Source organism: Equus caballus, chromosome 8 (assembly GCF_041296265.1).
Source record: "Equus caballus isolate H_3958 breed thoroughbred chromosome 8, TB-T2T, whole genome shotgun sequence".
Classification (NCBI taxonomy): Eukaryota; Metazoa; Chordata; class Mammalia; order Perissodactyla; family Equidae; genus Equus; species Equus caballus.
Genome location: NC_091691.1, coordinates 90188136 through 90203431, shown reverse-complemented (window position 1 = coordinate 90203431; position 15296 = coordinate 90188136). Strand labels below are relative to the sequence as shown.

The 15296-nt window shown below is 36.3% G+C and overlaps 1 protein-coding gene across 3 annotated transcripts in view; it reads right to left on the bottom strand.

Moving 5' to 3' along the window:
* CDH7 (cadherin 7) overlaps window positions 1-15296 on the bottom strand; it is a 126100-nt gene that overhangs the window by 100994 nt on the left and 9810 nt on the right. For all 3 annotated transcript variants that reach the window (XM_001492627.7, XM_023647958.2, XM_023647959.2), the window contains exon 2: window positions 13078-13483. In XM_001492627.7, coding sequence (XP_001492677.1) covers window positions 13078-13287 — 210 coding nt within the window. In that variant the 5' untranslated portion in view covers window positions 13288-13483. The remainder of the gene's footprint in view (window positions 1-13077; window positions 13484-15296) is intronic.

Below are 15296 nucleotides of genomic sequence, written 5' to 3'. Positions count from 1 at the left end.
TAATAACAAGTGTTGGTGAGGATGTGTAGAAAAGGGAACCCTTGTAATGGGAATGTAAATTGGTGTAGCCACTATGGAAAACAGCATGGAGGTTCCTCAAAAATTTGCCATATGACCCAGCTAATTCACTTTAAGGTATTTATTCAAAGAAAGTGAAAACACTAACTTGAAAAGATATATGTACCCTCATGTCCTCTGCAGCATTACTTACAATTGCCAAGATACGGAAACAACCTAAGCATCCATCGATGGAATGGAGAAAGAAAATGTGGTGCGTGTATATATATGTATATACACACACACATATACATACAGTGGAATATTATTCAGCCATAAAAAAGAAAATCGTGCCATTTGTGACAGCATGCATGGCACTTGAGGGCATTATGCTCAGTGAAATTAGTCAGACAGTAAAAGACAAATACCAGATGATCTCACTTATATGTGGAATCTTACCCTCCACTCCCCCAAAAAAACAAGCTCATAGATACAGGAAACAGATTGGTGGTTGCCAGAGTCAAGGGTAGGAAGTGGGTGAAATGAGTGAAGGGGGTCAAAAGGCACACACTGCCAGTTATAAAGTGAATAAGTCCTGGGGATGCAGAGTACAGCATGGTGACTACAGTTAGTAACACTGGATTGCATATCTGAAAGTTGTTAAGTGAGTAGATCTTAAAAGTTCTCATCACAGGAAAAACACATCTGTAACTCTGTATGGTGACTTGTTAACTAGATTTATTATCGTACTCATTTTGCAATATATAAAAATACTGAATCATCATGTTGTATACCTGAAACTAATATGTTATACGTCAGTTATACCTCAATAAAAAAAGAAAACCAACTATCCTCTTGTTTGTATTGAACATTCCAGGCAGTTCCAAAATAACCTATCTCCTTCCCCCACCTCTTTTCCCTTTCTTTATTTCCTTCTGCTTGGTTTACGGCAGATTTCAAAATAGGGCCAGGGCCGTCATAGGAATTATAGGGATGGTAAGGTCCGCGATCCCAGGTCATCATGGGGGATGACTACCAGTCAAGTCCAGGCCTCCCTGTCTCCTGGGCCCCACATCTTTCCAGTAGACTAGACTGTCCCCTGGAAATGCTCCAGGAAATGGCCGTTGCTTTAGACACTCTCAGTGACAGTCTTAAGGAAATCGTGCTCAGTTGGATGCATGAGATTCAGCAACACGTGGAAAATCCAGCATCCTGGCCCCATAGCTGTGCAAGGTATCACCAGTGCAATAGCTGTCTCACTGCCTGGAGGAGAGAGCAGACAATTCACGGAAAAAGGGTGTTTTAACCTGTAAAACCAAAGGAGAATGCTGAGACACCTGAAGAGCAGGGTAAGAGGAAGCAAATATTGTCAGCCCGTGCAGGCTGTTGCAGAGTTTCTATGGAAGAAGAGATACTAAGCTCCTCATTTAACATTTTCCTGAGGAAAACAACATTTGAAGAGACTGATTTTAGCTTTCTTAGTTAATATTGAATTTTATTATAGCTTCCTTTTAGCATATTCACTAGCGATTTTATGATTACATATATTTACTCTTAAACGCTAATTTTTTCTTACATTTGTTTTCCTCATGACATGATAATGTTAATAATAGTAATAGCTAACGCAATCATGGTTTGTATTTGTGACAGAATTCATATCAAGGAAAATAAAAATCTTGGCTTTTATTTTTTTGAATTGACAGAGTCAGTTATAAATTATGAGCTTTAATCCCATTCGTCATATTTCAGGACATCGAGAAACCAGCTAAGTATGAGAATAGTTCAGAAATCACGTCATAAACGAAATACTTGAGTTGAAGAGCTACTTAATCCTTCCAAGTACGTATTTTAAATGGGGGTGGGAGGAGTGTAAAATAGCTGCCTTCAAAGACTTTAACAGCTAAACGTATTTCAACATCTTAAAAATAAGAGTTGTCTCGGGGCTGGCCCCGTGGCCGAGTGGTTAAGTTCGCGCGCTCCGCTGCAGGCGTCCCAGTGTTTCGTTGGTTCGAATCCTGGGCGTGGACATGGCACTGCTCGTCAGACCACGCTGAGGCAGCGTCCCACATGCCACAAGTAGAAGAACCCACAACGAGAAATATACAACTATATACTGGGGGGCTTTGGGGAGAAAAAGGAAAAAATAAAAAAATCTTTAAAAAAAAATAAAAAATAAAAAAAAATAAGAGTTGTCCTAAAGCTCAACATCCTCGCACCCCACCACTCAGGGCCTCACAGTTTCGTGAGCCTCTCCTGCATTCAATCACCACCCGTCGAGTGCGAACGGGCTCTCTGCCTGGAGTGGACGGAGCTCTTTCCTCACAAAGCTTTCTCACTTTTGGAAATACACTCTTTCCCTTTTACACTTCATTATATGCTTTCATGCCACTGCATCTTTCTTCTGATGCTTACAACAGCCTTGTGAGGTTAGTATCATTGTTCCTGTTTTGTAAGTGAATGAAATGAGAAAGAAAGTTATCTGCTCGAAGTCACATCACTCATAAGTAGTGGAGCCAGCACTCAAACCCAGCGCACGTGACTCTGAAATGTGTGTTTCCACCACAATTCCTGCCCCAACTAAGAAACAGACCTGAGGCTGCCTGATCACCCATCAGGGATATTGTACAAAGAATTCCTGAACTCAGAAAGACACTAGACTAAATGAGCTTGAAAGGCCCAAACAGATCTAATATTAAAAACTAAAATAAAAACAAGAATATATTATTTTTCCTTTTGACGAAAATATTTTATATTAATATTTTGATTTCAATATTAAGCATACATGTAATTTGAAAAAAAAAATGTCACGTGTATCATGTGCCCAAAATTACATAAAATGCTTTATTTTTTTGCTAAATTCCAAGGAAGGTCATTGCTTGGAAAAATACTAAAAAGAGCTACTGAGCAACACTTGAAGCCTCTGCAGTAGCTTGAACTCCTCCTTAAAGCTTCCATTTCTCCCACACATCCCTTAGCTCTGGGTAGAAAGTTAAAAATGAAGTGCTGGGAAAAACTAGACTTTATAAGTGCGCCCAGTGTTTACAGAGAAATCAAATTTAAACATAAGTCAGAGACCATAGACAGTGTGATGAGAAGAGCACTGAAAAAAATATGTTACAAGATGTTAATCATTTGAATGTTAATTCCCTATGCTTTTGATCATAAATTCTATGTGAAATCTTAAGTGGATGTGAAACCAAATGCACTGCATCCTCTGACCTTAACCCCGAATCCTCGCTCATTTGTATATATTTTCCATTGTCAATGGTATTCACGTTTCCAACCAATGATCTAATCAATGAGAATAACATCTTGTCTCAGATCATTACACGCCACAACTGCTCTCCCGAATTCACTGAACACAGCTGTGCCATAGGTAAAACTCTATTTGCTGGTGTTTTAATGATCAACGCAAAAGATAACTTATCCTTTGCAATAAACCTTGTATTTTTAATTTCAATGTCAAGCGTTACAATACTATCCCATCATTTGATACCAATCTTTGTAAAAAGGACTCTTCCAAGGTTGTGTGTCTGCTCTACAATTCAAGTTACTTTTATTTTAGACACGGCTCAGTCTTTCCTTATATATTCCATGTAGGATTTTAGCATTACAAATAAGCTCTCACTATGTGCTATAGCCATGTGATATTTCTCATCTACTTCTTTTGCAATCATTTTTAACTGTTGATGGCATCACTTTTCTTAGATATAATTACATTGAATCCCAATGACTAGTTCAATATCTGCTTCTCCTGAATAAGCAAAATTAGTTAGCCACCTAAATTCAGCTCTGTTATGATTCAGTTGAGAAAATTATATAAACAGTCTCAGGGATAGAGTGGATGTGAGATACAGAACTGAGTTTCTCAGATATGTTATGAAAAAGAAAATGCATACTTACTTCTTCTGCATTTCAAAGAACCAAGTGCAGAATGTGTAATCTCTTACTCTCCACACATACTCTGCTCCAATGTGGACACTTAAATGACTCACAAATCAGAAGAATCTAATTTAAGCACGGTTTGACTAATTTCACTACTGATTATCACAAATCTTTCAAACCCACATCTGTTGAGCATTATGTATGTGTTGTCCAAATCTTGATTGTGTGTTTTCAGTTAAATACCTTAAAACATGTCAGCATTTTAACTAAGAAGATAAGTAAATATTCTAAGGGAAGCATTCTTATCAGATAATTGTGCACTGTTTACACACAAAACTTGCTGGAATGATGTTAATCATTTTGGTTCTTGTAATTACCATTCCTGTAACACAGCCCCATCTTGAGAAATCACTCCTCTGCATTTATCTTACAGAAGACAAGGATTCTAGCTTGACTTGAAATGGAGATGGCCTCACCATACTGTCTCGGTTTTTTTCTCCCATATCTTTTGGGCTCTATCTTTTTCGTTTGTATGGTGACAGGACAGAAGAGAATTCCCAGGCTCTTAGCCCGACAAGACTTAAGGAGATGTTCTTCCTCGGTTGAGTCCAACATGAGTGTTTTCCTGGCCATTTCCTTTGCTGTAGCTGTTATTTACTGGAACGTGTCCAGACCTTCCCTTATATTGAAATGCTAAGCTATGAGATGCAAAAGCAAGCTAAGCTGACTTTTAAGCCTATCTTGGTCCAGGCCAACCTATGGCATGATCCTTGGGCCCACATCAGTTCACTGGAGTACTGCATTGCAGTCTAGGGCCGACTAGTTACAAATGTTCTTTATCTTTCTTATAACCCCTTCTGAGAGGGGCTAATGGTCATTCCACTTGTTTGCAAGTACACTTTTATCGGTTAAAACTGAAGTATACTGGGGCTGGCCCCGTGGTCGAGTGGCTAAGTTCGTGCGCTCCGCTGCAGGCGGCCCAGTGTTTCGTTGGTTCGAATCCTGGGCGCGGACATGGCACTGCTCATCAAACCACGCTGAGGCCGCGTCCCACATGCCACAACTAGAGGGACCCACAACGAAGAATACAAAACTATGTACCTGGGGGCTTTGGGGAGAAAAAGGAAAAAAATAAAATCTTTAAAAAAAAACAAAACTGAAGTATACTGTATATTTCCTACACCAAAAACTGGAATTTTTATAGGATGAGATTTTTTTTTTTAACTTGAATAAAAGTCCTAAATATTTTCTTTCCAGACTCTCAATAGTTTGCTATTTTTTCACACCCTATTCTGAAAATTTCTGTTCTAGGATTCAATTCTAGTATTTCTGTTCCCTGGCTAAATACCATTTTAATCTCTCCAGTATTACCATTGCTTATTATTCTAACTATATTCAGTTTCAAGATTTGTTAAATTTTAGGAAGTAGTTTGAAATTATTGAGAGCCCTGTAAATGTATCTATTCTTCCTCGAATACATGCCATTTAAGGCAAAGGTTTCAAAAACATATGTTAAAAGGGCTTGACAATAATGCAACTAAGCCTGATACTTTGCAGGAAAACAAAATATTTTCATAGACATAAAGCATCTTAACATTTTTCCAGAATTTTGCTTTCCAGAATTGATGTAAGCATCCAGATTTGCTTTCTAACTCTTCTAAATTACAGCTCTAACGATCGTTCCCTTACTCTACTTATTTTACTTCCAAATGCATCTATTACCTCATCTCTAATATAAGAACACTTCCTTTCTAACTCACAAGGCTTTTCTGAAGATTTAATCAGTATTGACTATGAAACAGAAATCTTACAGGCTCTAAAAAGAATCATTAGGAGGAAGTATCATTATTAAATCTTTTCAAACATTAAATAATTCTTTTCACTGTTTAGATTTCAACTCTCTTGTGAATGTTAAAATATTAGACATTAGATTGCATTCCCTTGAGCTACTTCTTTTATCTTAGCGACCTCTAAGTATCTATTATTTTCTAAAACAATGTTTTATTTTTAATTATGAGGGTTAAATATTTGTGACACACCTTACAATGTAAAACAGCTCTTTATATTTTGTAAGCGATGAGGAAGAAAGCTCTTGTTTCAATTCTAGATCAGTAGATATCTTGGAATCCCAGACTATAGAGAATATATTGCATGGTTCAAAAGAACAAAACAAAATCAATTTCCCTGAGACATTCTAAATTGACGTGCTTTTGAGAAACAAGATCAATTACTACATAAAATTATGGACACTACCTAATAGTATTATAGATTTAAATAAGACCCACTCTTCAGATGGATCCACTCCGTAAAAATGGACAGTGGACCTTAAAGAATCATCTAATGCATCCCCCTCAAATCAGTGATAATATTTATTCCAATCCCTTATGACAGCTTAGAAAATTTTATACTTCCTTCAAGATTTTGAAACTTTGAGATATGCTTTTTCAGCAGAGGAACCTGGCTGACACCAACTTAAACAAGTGATGAAAGTCAACATCACTAAGAATGTTATAAAACGTCCTGTACCTCATTACAAGATGCAGTGAGAAGGACACAAGATCACTTCTGTGATATTCTTGCCATAACTACATCATCTGAAATGCATGCATTAGGAAGAAACATGGCACTAACCCAGATAATGAGATATGTTAGCAAATTACTGGTCAAGAACAACAATCAAAGACTGAGGAACTGAGTCTTTCCAGGCTGGAAAGACTAAGGAGACAAGGCAAATGCAAGAAATGATACTGGATTGGCTCCTACTAGAAAAATACTTTATTGTAACAATTGGAAAAATTTGAATACAATCTGTTGATTAGTAAACGGTATTATACCAGTGTTAATTTCCTAGTTTAAATAACAGGTGGTCACGGAAGATACTGATATTTGGAGAAGCTGGGTTTCGGAGTGGTACTTTGCAACTTATTTGTAAGTCTAAAATTATTTCAAAATAAGAAGCCTTAAAATTTTACCTATTTGATCTCCATTTCACAGATGAGCAGACAGATATTTATTATGTTTTAAAGCGTTGCTTAAAATAACAAGAAACTTGTTAGCATCACCTTGGGTTTCTGCTTACTGACGTTTCCACTATATAAAGCTTCCCCAATAGAATTAGAAGACTCTGTCCTACTTTCTAAGAAGATAATTTTTTTTTGTTTTGATTTGAAGGTTGTATAAAAGGATTATGAAATCACAGAGGCATACCAGGTATCCTCATGCAAGTGTTTGTTTAAAGATCCATGAATTAGTTCCTCTGTCTTACCCACATCTGTAGATAAGCTGTAGAATTTACTGCTTTCCATTGCCATCTGGTTACCTGCTTGGCTTATCATCCAGACTGTGAATTTTATGAAGGAGAAGTGTTTACTCTTTTAACTCTTCTATCTAGCATAATACCTATCACAGAGTGATGAGCATTTGAAGAAGAAAGGAAATGGAAGGAGGAAGAAAGAGAATTCAAAAGGATACGCTTAATAGTATGCCAAAGAGAATTTGGGGGCTGTAATGTTAAACATTTTTATACACACTACTGTTTCTCTCCAGTGATCACAACCACCATGATAAATAATCAATATGAATCATGCAAGATGATTAGGATGAAATTTCTCCCAATGTAGTACTTTCCTGTATATGCTTAAACCAGCAAAAGCTTGGTGACTGTCCCGCTATTGATCTAATTCTGTCATTTATCCGGGTGAGTTAGAGACTGCTGCAGATTGTGTGACTCTGTATCAATGAGCACTGCACATAAAGCTCGTCAAACAGTTACAGTGCACTTACTATAGAAAGGCCCAATATCATCATTTAGTGTATCTCCTGTCTTCTGCACTTAAAAACGCAACACAAATACAATGTAAAAACAACTAGACTGAATTTTATTTGTTTTAGTTTTTGCTTCTTCTATCACCAAATGGGTGGCAAGCAAAGCATGTATAAACACAAATATATGCTCCAGAAGGCAGCATTTTTAAATGATTGTGATCAACAGAGACAGACAATCAGAAAATTTAGAGCCAATCTAGACTATATAGTTGACTATAATTAGGTTTATAACTGTAGGTCCCTTCTCCTCCAACTTTTAGCTGTGTATGTTTAGCTGATAGAGCCTTTGGTAATCATAACCTTCATTTCTAACCTAAGATAACTTTGAAGAGAAAATGAGCAATATTCAACTGAATTAATGGTAAGTTTCTGCATTTTAGTGGCAAAATATGACATTTTATTTTCATCATGGTTTAAAGAAAAAAACTTTGAATTGTTGATTTTATGTAGAGAAAATACATTTAATATTTATAGCTACACTGGAGTATTATAAGAACTAAAAGTAACTGCCAGAAAGTACTTCGAAAAATCTGAACTTATTTGCATCCCGCAGAGCTGATTCATGTCCAAATTCCTTTTGAAGACACCAGGAGTTCTACACTTCTATCAGCAAAATAACAAGTAGATAAGAACAATGGTCTTCAATTCACGCTGGTTACAAAGATGTTATGAAAACGGGTTTTCTATACATACAATGGGACAACAAACAATGGGAAGTATTTGCTTTCTCCTAAGATTGGAACCAACTTTAGGCAATCTACATATTTAGAGGATGCTTTTTTCCCTCAGAAATCTATAAAATGTAAATTTTACTATGATGAATATGCTCTTCCCTAAGTAATTAATATTTGGGATTCACTCTTTTTGTGTATCTAATACAAATTTGCTCAGTTAAGGAATCTCATTTGTAGCTCTATTTTGAACACAACCTCTTTTCAAGATGAAAATTACTTTTCTGGAACACTGAAGGTAGCTTTCGATATCAGGAGAGAGAATCTCTTGGTGAGAGACTGCTGAGGTATAACTAAAAGCATTAGAAATGCTCATCAACACTTTGGAGCAAGCTGAAATTTAAAGCAGAGTGAATCCCACACTGCATTTCGATGTATTTGATTCTGACTGAGGTAATAGGTATAAATTCTTGTGAATGAGTAGGGAAGAAAAGGGAGTAGCAGAAAAGGCAAGAGTGATGATGTTAACAGCTCGGGAAGCGGACAGTGGAAGAGGCACGAAGCACACATTTCAGTGAAAGTAATGGCCTAGAGCGCAGCAATCGGCCAGCAGCCCATTACGGTGAGCAGAGATGAAAAATACTTAATACCTGGAACACAGGCTGGGTGGTTTTGCAGACAAATTTTTTGTGTCAGGTGGTTAGGGGACATTAAGTGAGAAATGCCAAGGTGAGGAAATGACTGGACCAGAAAAGTGCAGTGTGATGCAATGAGAAGGCTGGAAACTGCTACTTCCTACATACTTCAAATAGCCAGTTCAGGGTGATATAAAGTCACAGGGAGAAAAGAAAAGCCACTCCACTTCATTCTCCCTGTAAAAGGACAAGAAAACATGCAAGACGGTAATGAAGAACTAATTCTGAGGGAAAGGCCTCACTATTATTCTTTAAAACGGAACTCCATATGTTACAGTAACTGTAGTTAACAACACTGTGTTGCATATTTGGAAGTTGCTAAGAGAGTAGATATTAAAAGTTCCCCTCACAAGAAAAACTATGTAACTATGTATGGTGACAGACGTTAATTAGACTTACTGTGGTGATCATTTTGCAAAATATACAATTATTGAATAATTAGGTAGTATACCTGAAACTAATATGGTGTTAAGTCAATTATCCCTCAAGAAAAAAAGAACTCCATCAGAGAAATGTCTAAGGACTCTCTCCTTAATTCTATACATTTAGAGTCAGCAGTTATCAACTCGTATCACAGGAAAATGGTGGTATGCTAATGATAAAGGTCAGATTCACCGCCCAGAAGCCTGTGCCCTGAGGGTCTCTTGGTGAGGGTTCTAGAAGCACTCCTGCCTTCTTCAGTAGATTGTTCTACTTTGGTCTTGAGTTATTATGTTAAATAAACCTGTAAATTGGCTAAAATAATACGGTCATGAGCCCTCTTGTGATCTCATTATCCTAAATGTCTTAATGACCAAATTTTATTTACTGTACAATCATTTAACTGATCTTGTTGGTTACCAGTCATTAACATGGTCTCCAAATTCAAAGGTCAAAAAAAATTACACACATCTCTGACATTTTAAGTCTGTCTGTTTAAGGATAGACTCATCTACCCACTAGCCATATTTTTGCCATAGTCTAATCATATACAAATATAAAGACATGATGTATTTCTAAACACATCCAACACAAACCATTCCTCTAAGTAACTGCCATAAATTTAAGTACTATTTAGTACATAAAATAACATCTGCTTTTATGTGAAGGATCGCAAATATAACATTGGACACATAACACAACAGATTACCCATAACTCAGTTAATTTATAACATGGAGTGAAGTAGATAAACATAATAATGTTTAGATTAATCCAAGGTATGTTCCAAATATTTTGATCTCATTTATTCTCAGTAAGAGACTTGAACTGTTGATATCATTACTCCCATTTCAGAGAAGAGGAAGCTCAAATTCAGTAATATTAGGCAACTTAACCAAAGTTATACAACTCATAGGAAGTGGTAGTCAATAATAAAACTGAAGCCAATTGGACACACACTGTACTTATCCATTATGTGATCAAATTAAGCTATCAAGTTTATCAAAGTCATCATTCATATGTTCCTAAATTTACCTAAATAGCTAGACTTTGTCAGGAAGACAGCGTATGGCCATCTAACTAGTACAGGTTAAAATATGTGTTTGTGAGAGATTACGATTAGGTTCCTTCTTTTCTTCCCATGATTATCTGCCTATCCATTCTCCTACAGCTTCACTTACAGTTGTTTTCACTCTCTCTGTACTGTAAAAACTCTGGTCATAGCCATTACCTCCTTCAACTTAAAAACCAAAAAAAGGAAAATACATTTATTCTTCATATACAAGTGATGAAAAATATACTGAGATCAAAGGTATTCTTACACCTCTGCTTATTCAGACCATCAGCTTAAAAAGAATCATTTCATCATCCCCTCTATACAATCTAAAGTACTCCAAGATCTCTGCCACCTTTCTCAAGCAAATATAAATTGCTCTTTTAAGGTTTTTCATTTGTCTCTCTTGTCTATATGTTCTCTCGCCATCTCAAATTATTTTACTCCCATTTTTCTGCATTTTAGTCAGTTAAGGAGTTTTCCTTTTTAATCCATTTCCATTCTGAAGATTTTACTGTGAACGGCAGTATTGAACTCCCAATATACGGCACACAAGAGAGAAACAAACGTTTCCCGTCACATAAAATCTGCAAAGCGATTGTCTCTGATTAATTGAAAGGGAAGCACAGAATATTTCTTGTTACCTAATCAAGGAACCACACAATTTCTCTTAGAAAAATAACAACAGCACTGCCCAGTAGCTTTATATGCACTCAGAATTTAAGTAACTTTAGGGACATGTATCATAATTTTAAATTCCTCTTAAGGATTATTTGGATCTTAAGCATTCTGAATTATTATGTGATGATTATAAAATTTAAAATAAGACGTTTTTAAAATTTTAAATTATGTTTATTTCAAAATGTAAACTTCACCCAGGTAACTCCATTTAAAACCAAATTACGGGAAATATTTTAATTGTCTTTAGAAAATTTTACATTCTTGCAAAAAGCATGATTCTGCCTAATAACTACTGATTCTTTATGAATTACTGGAATATTATAGACCTGTCCATTGAAATAAGTTTGATGAATTTGTTACATGTTCATTAAAAATTAAGAGCTAGCATCTTAGTCAATAAAATTGCAGAATGGTTATTGCTCTTCTTTACAAGAAAAAAAATGAGAGAAATTTACCATACATACAGTACATATGATGATGCTATTGAGCAAAGCAGAATGGCTATGAAAAATATATATATTCACACAAAACACTCGTGTACTTACATATCCTTTGTTTAGGGCAGAAAACTTCTATAGCTGTGCTAAAAGGAAAACCCTAGTCCACATCCCTGGAAAGCTTAAACTTATTCAAATCCTTTTGTTTACAATGCATGTTGGTCAGTATTTGTAAAATATAGAGGTATTAAAGTAAAATAATAATAAATATAGTAAAGATTACCTTGATTTATGTAGATAGCCATCAACAAAAATATATTTTTCACCCTTACTTAAGGTGCATTCAAATAAAAACTTGACCCACGGAATAAATAGCAAATATTCTTTCTTCATCATTCAAAGTTGAAAATTCACTCACAGATAAATTCATCAGTATGTCTTGCTTCGTTTTATCATGAAAAGACACAAAATACTGACAAAGTGAAGAGGAGAAATGCAGATGTACAGATTGCTCGCCAATGCACTCTACGTAGAAAACCTTCCCCAGCACTCAACACCAAAATTGAGAAATTCAGGAAATCTGCACAAAATGAAAATAATGGAACCTGCAGTAGACTAGGGACTGGGAACATGCTATGAGGATGGAAGGGGGAAAGCCATACTCTCTTGAAGTGCCCTTCAGTTCAAAAGGCACTGGAATGGAAATCACCTGCCCAAATATTCAGACAAAAAAGAAGCTGTGGAGAAAAAGCTCAATTTGGCTGCCACTTGGCCACCAAAGAAATGCACCACCAACTGCCCACCTTCTGTCTAATATCACTTCCAACTGACCTCTGTCCACATTCATTTTTAACCAAAAAGAAATTTCAAAAAGCAAATTAGAAAAAAAAAATCCATTAAAACAAGACCACCACTAAGAAAAGTGGGTTTAAGTTGCTCATAATTTAGAAACAACAGGCTTAATAACTTCACTTTGCAGTTTTTAAACTGCAAGTATCACGGAAGGAAATATAAGCATAAAGTTAGTAAGGAAATCATTTACATAGTACCACCCCCCCCAAAAAAGCTAAAAAGTCAACTAGGTATAAGAAGCCACTACTCTTTATTTCTTAGTGAATATTCTTGCTCCATTTTTGGAAATAACAGTTTTACTGCTGTGACATGGCAGACTAGGCATCTGTGGAACCCTCATCTGTTTCTAAGAATGTTACATCACTAAGTTATGCTTTCACTGTACGGATAATAAATACCAAGATTACAATTTCAGAGTGGCTAATGCCAAAAACTTCACAAGCTATTCCATAGGAGTAACAGTTTTGTGTTTTCCATCCCCAAAGCAAAACTTAGCCACTCTCCATCCAACCGTAGACATTAACAACAATCATTTGTGACTTCAAAAGGCCAAATGCCCTACCTTTCCTACATAGAGGGGGTCTGAACCCATGTATTCCTCCAGCACAAAGAACTGATTCCACACCCAGCTGCGCTTGGTCCGAGACCTCCCTGATTGGAAGTAGGGCTTTGATCTGGACCTTGAGAGTTCTGCTTGACTCATCCCAGAAAAACACAGGAAAAGAGCTATTAGCTGCAGAAAATGGCAGAACTCCACTTTGCCCAACTTCATCTTTTTTTTTTCTTTCTTTTTCCTGTGTAAGAAAAAAACCTTGACAAGAGAAAAGGCACAGTTCCAGTTGGCTTAGTGGCTCTTGCCTCCGGCAGGGTGTCACCTGGGAGTCCAGAGATAATAGTTTGTAGAGTGTTCGCCTGGGAGTGGTCACCACTGCTAAAGAACCTTCTCCAAAGAATGGTGTGATAGGGACCTATCAGAACAAAGAGAAGAGCTGGTGTCAGAAACCAAAACACATACCAACTTTTAACTTTCATTTACTAACTTAATATTGACTTTCCCAAGACATCATTATTTGTATAATCATTAAAATAATAATTATAAACTTAGAAGTTTACAGTAACTCTTGTCATATTTGTAAATTACATAAATACTGCTGATGCTGAATCATCCTCATTCCAGAACACAACCCTAAAATTTCGTGCTTCTTCTAGGGCATTCTATTTGAACATATGGTTTATTTAACCCAAATGGAGCAGTATCATTTAAAAAATCATTTTAATGCTGGCCTTTATTTTTTTTCTCTTATATTACAGTCAGTTTCATTCACTGGTATTAGAATATGAAAGCAAAGCAGCTCAAAGCAGAGATTCAACCAAATAGGAAAGACATATGCTGGTTTAAATTTCTTCTGTAAAACTGTAAAGAGAAATAAGTATGAGGTGATTCAAAACCCGTTGATTGATTCTGACTCACAGAACACCAGCTGTTTTGATGTGTTCTGATTTGATTGTGATCAGCTGAAAAGCTCAGTAGTTCCCATTTTCCACCCTTCAAACTTGCTGGCATGTAAGCTGTGTAGAATGTTAGGTTATGCTATTGCACGGCTCTTACTTGCTACTCTGCAAATATTTATTAAACAGCTCATCACATGGCTTGTGCGTAGTAGGGCCTTCCTCCATAAACATTTATGGGACTGAATTATACTGATCAGCAGAGGGGATGAGAAAACCCAACTATATCTGTGAGCTCCATTCATCGTTGGCATGCCCCCAGGAGGTGCTTGACCAACAGCACAGAAAAAACCTTTTATGCTGAAGTCTACTTATTTCAGTTGCAGAATTCTGATCATGCAAGAGATATAAAATCACTTACAAAACAAACTTCCCAAAACACAGAGGAATGAGAATTCATGACAAAATGCTCAGTTAAATCACTATGCTGCACTTTGATTTATGAATTTATTTGACTACCTATAAATAAATCAACAATAGGATAATCAAGGCAAAGGATTAACATTTGCCTATTTTTCTGAGGGAGAGGAGAAAAATTACAGTTTTAAGAACATGAAGCCAAAAGGTAGCTCCCTATCAAAACAGAAAACACACTATCTTTATGTTTTAAGCTTTTCCATCTTTCTACCTGTCTCTCCTGTAACCGGAGTGTCTGTTACCCATTACACGATTTCTGACAGTCAAACTGCTTATGAAAAATGCCATATATAGTAGAAGGTGCAATTTATCAAATATGTTAAAATAGTTCACACAACCGGAAGAAACAGGTTGCATCGACTTTGAGCTCTATTCAAATGAACATATTCCTGTTAAAAATATCTCCATGAAGTCTTGAAATTCCTGAAGGCATTCCAGAATAATCCAATGCACAGCTAAGTGATGTATGCTGAGAACCACTGTGGAACAGGTAAACTATTATTAGAGCATGTTAACTGTAGTCTGTGCATTGAACACATTCTTCCAAAATCTAATCTCCCATCTAAGGATAAAAATGAATTTGGTCCACCTAGAAATCACTCTAGAAGGGCTAGATGTTCTAGACTTAGAATTATAAACAAGAAGTAACCTGCGGTCATGTGTTGATATTCCAATGTAGACCCCTTAATTAGGTTGAAAGTTCACTGTAGGGAGGTCTGAGCTAACCCACTAAAGAAAGGTTACCTGTAGTTAAAGAAGGCAAGTAGGTTCTTAAACTAGGAAATGGTGCACTAATGCATGGATGAGTCCATGACAAGCCAGGCACTCATGGTGAGTGGCCTTTATAAAGTAGGA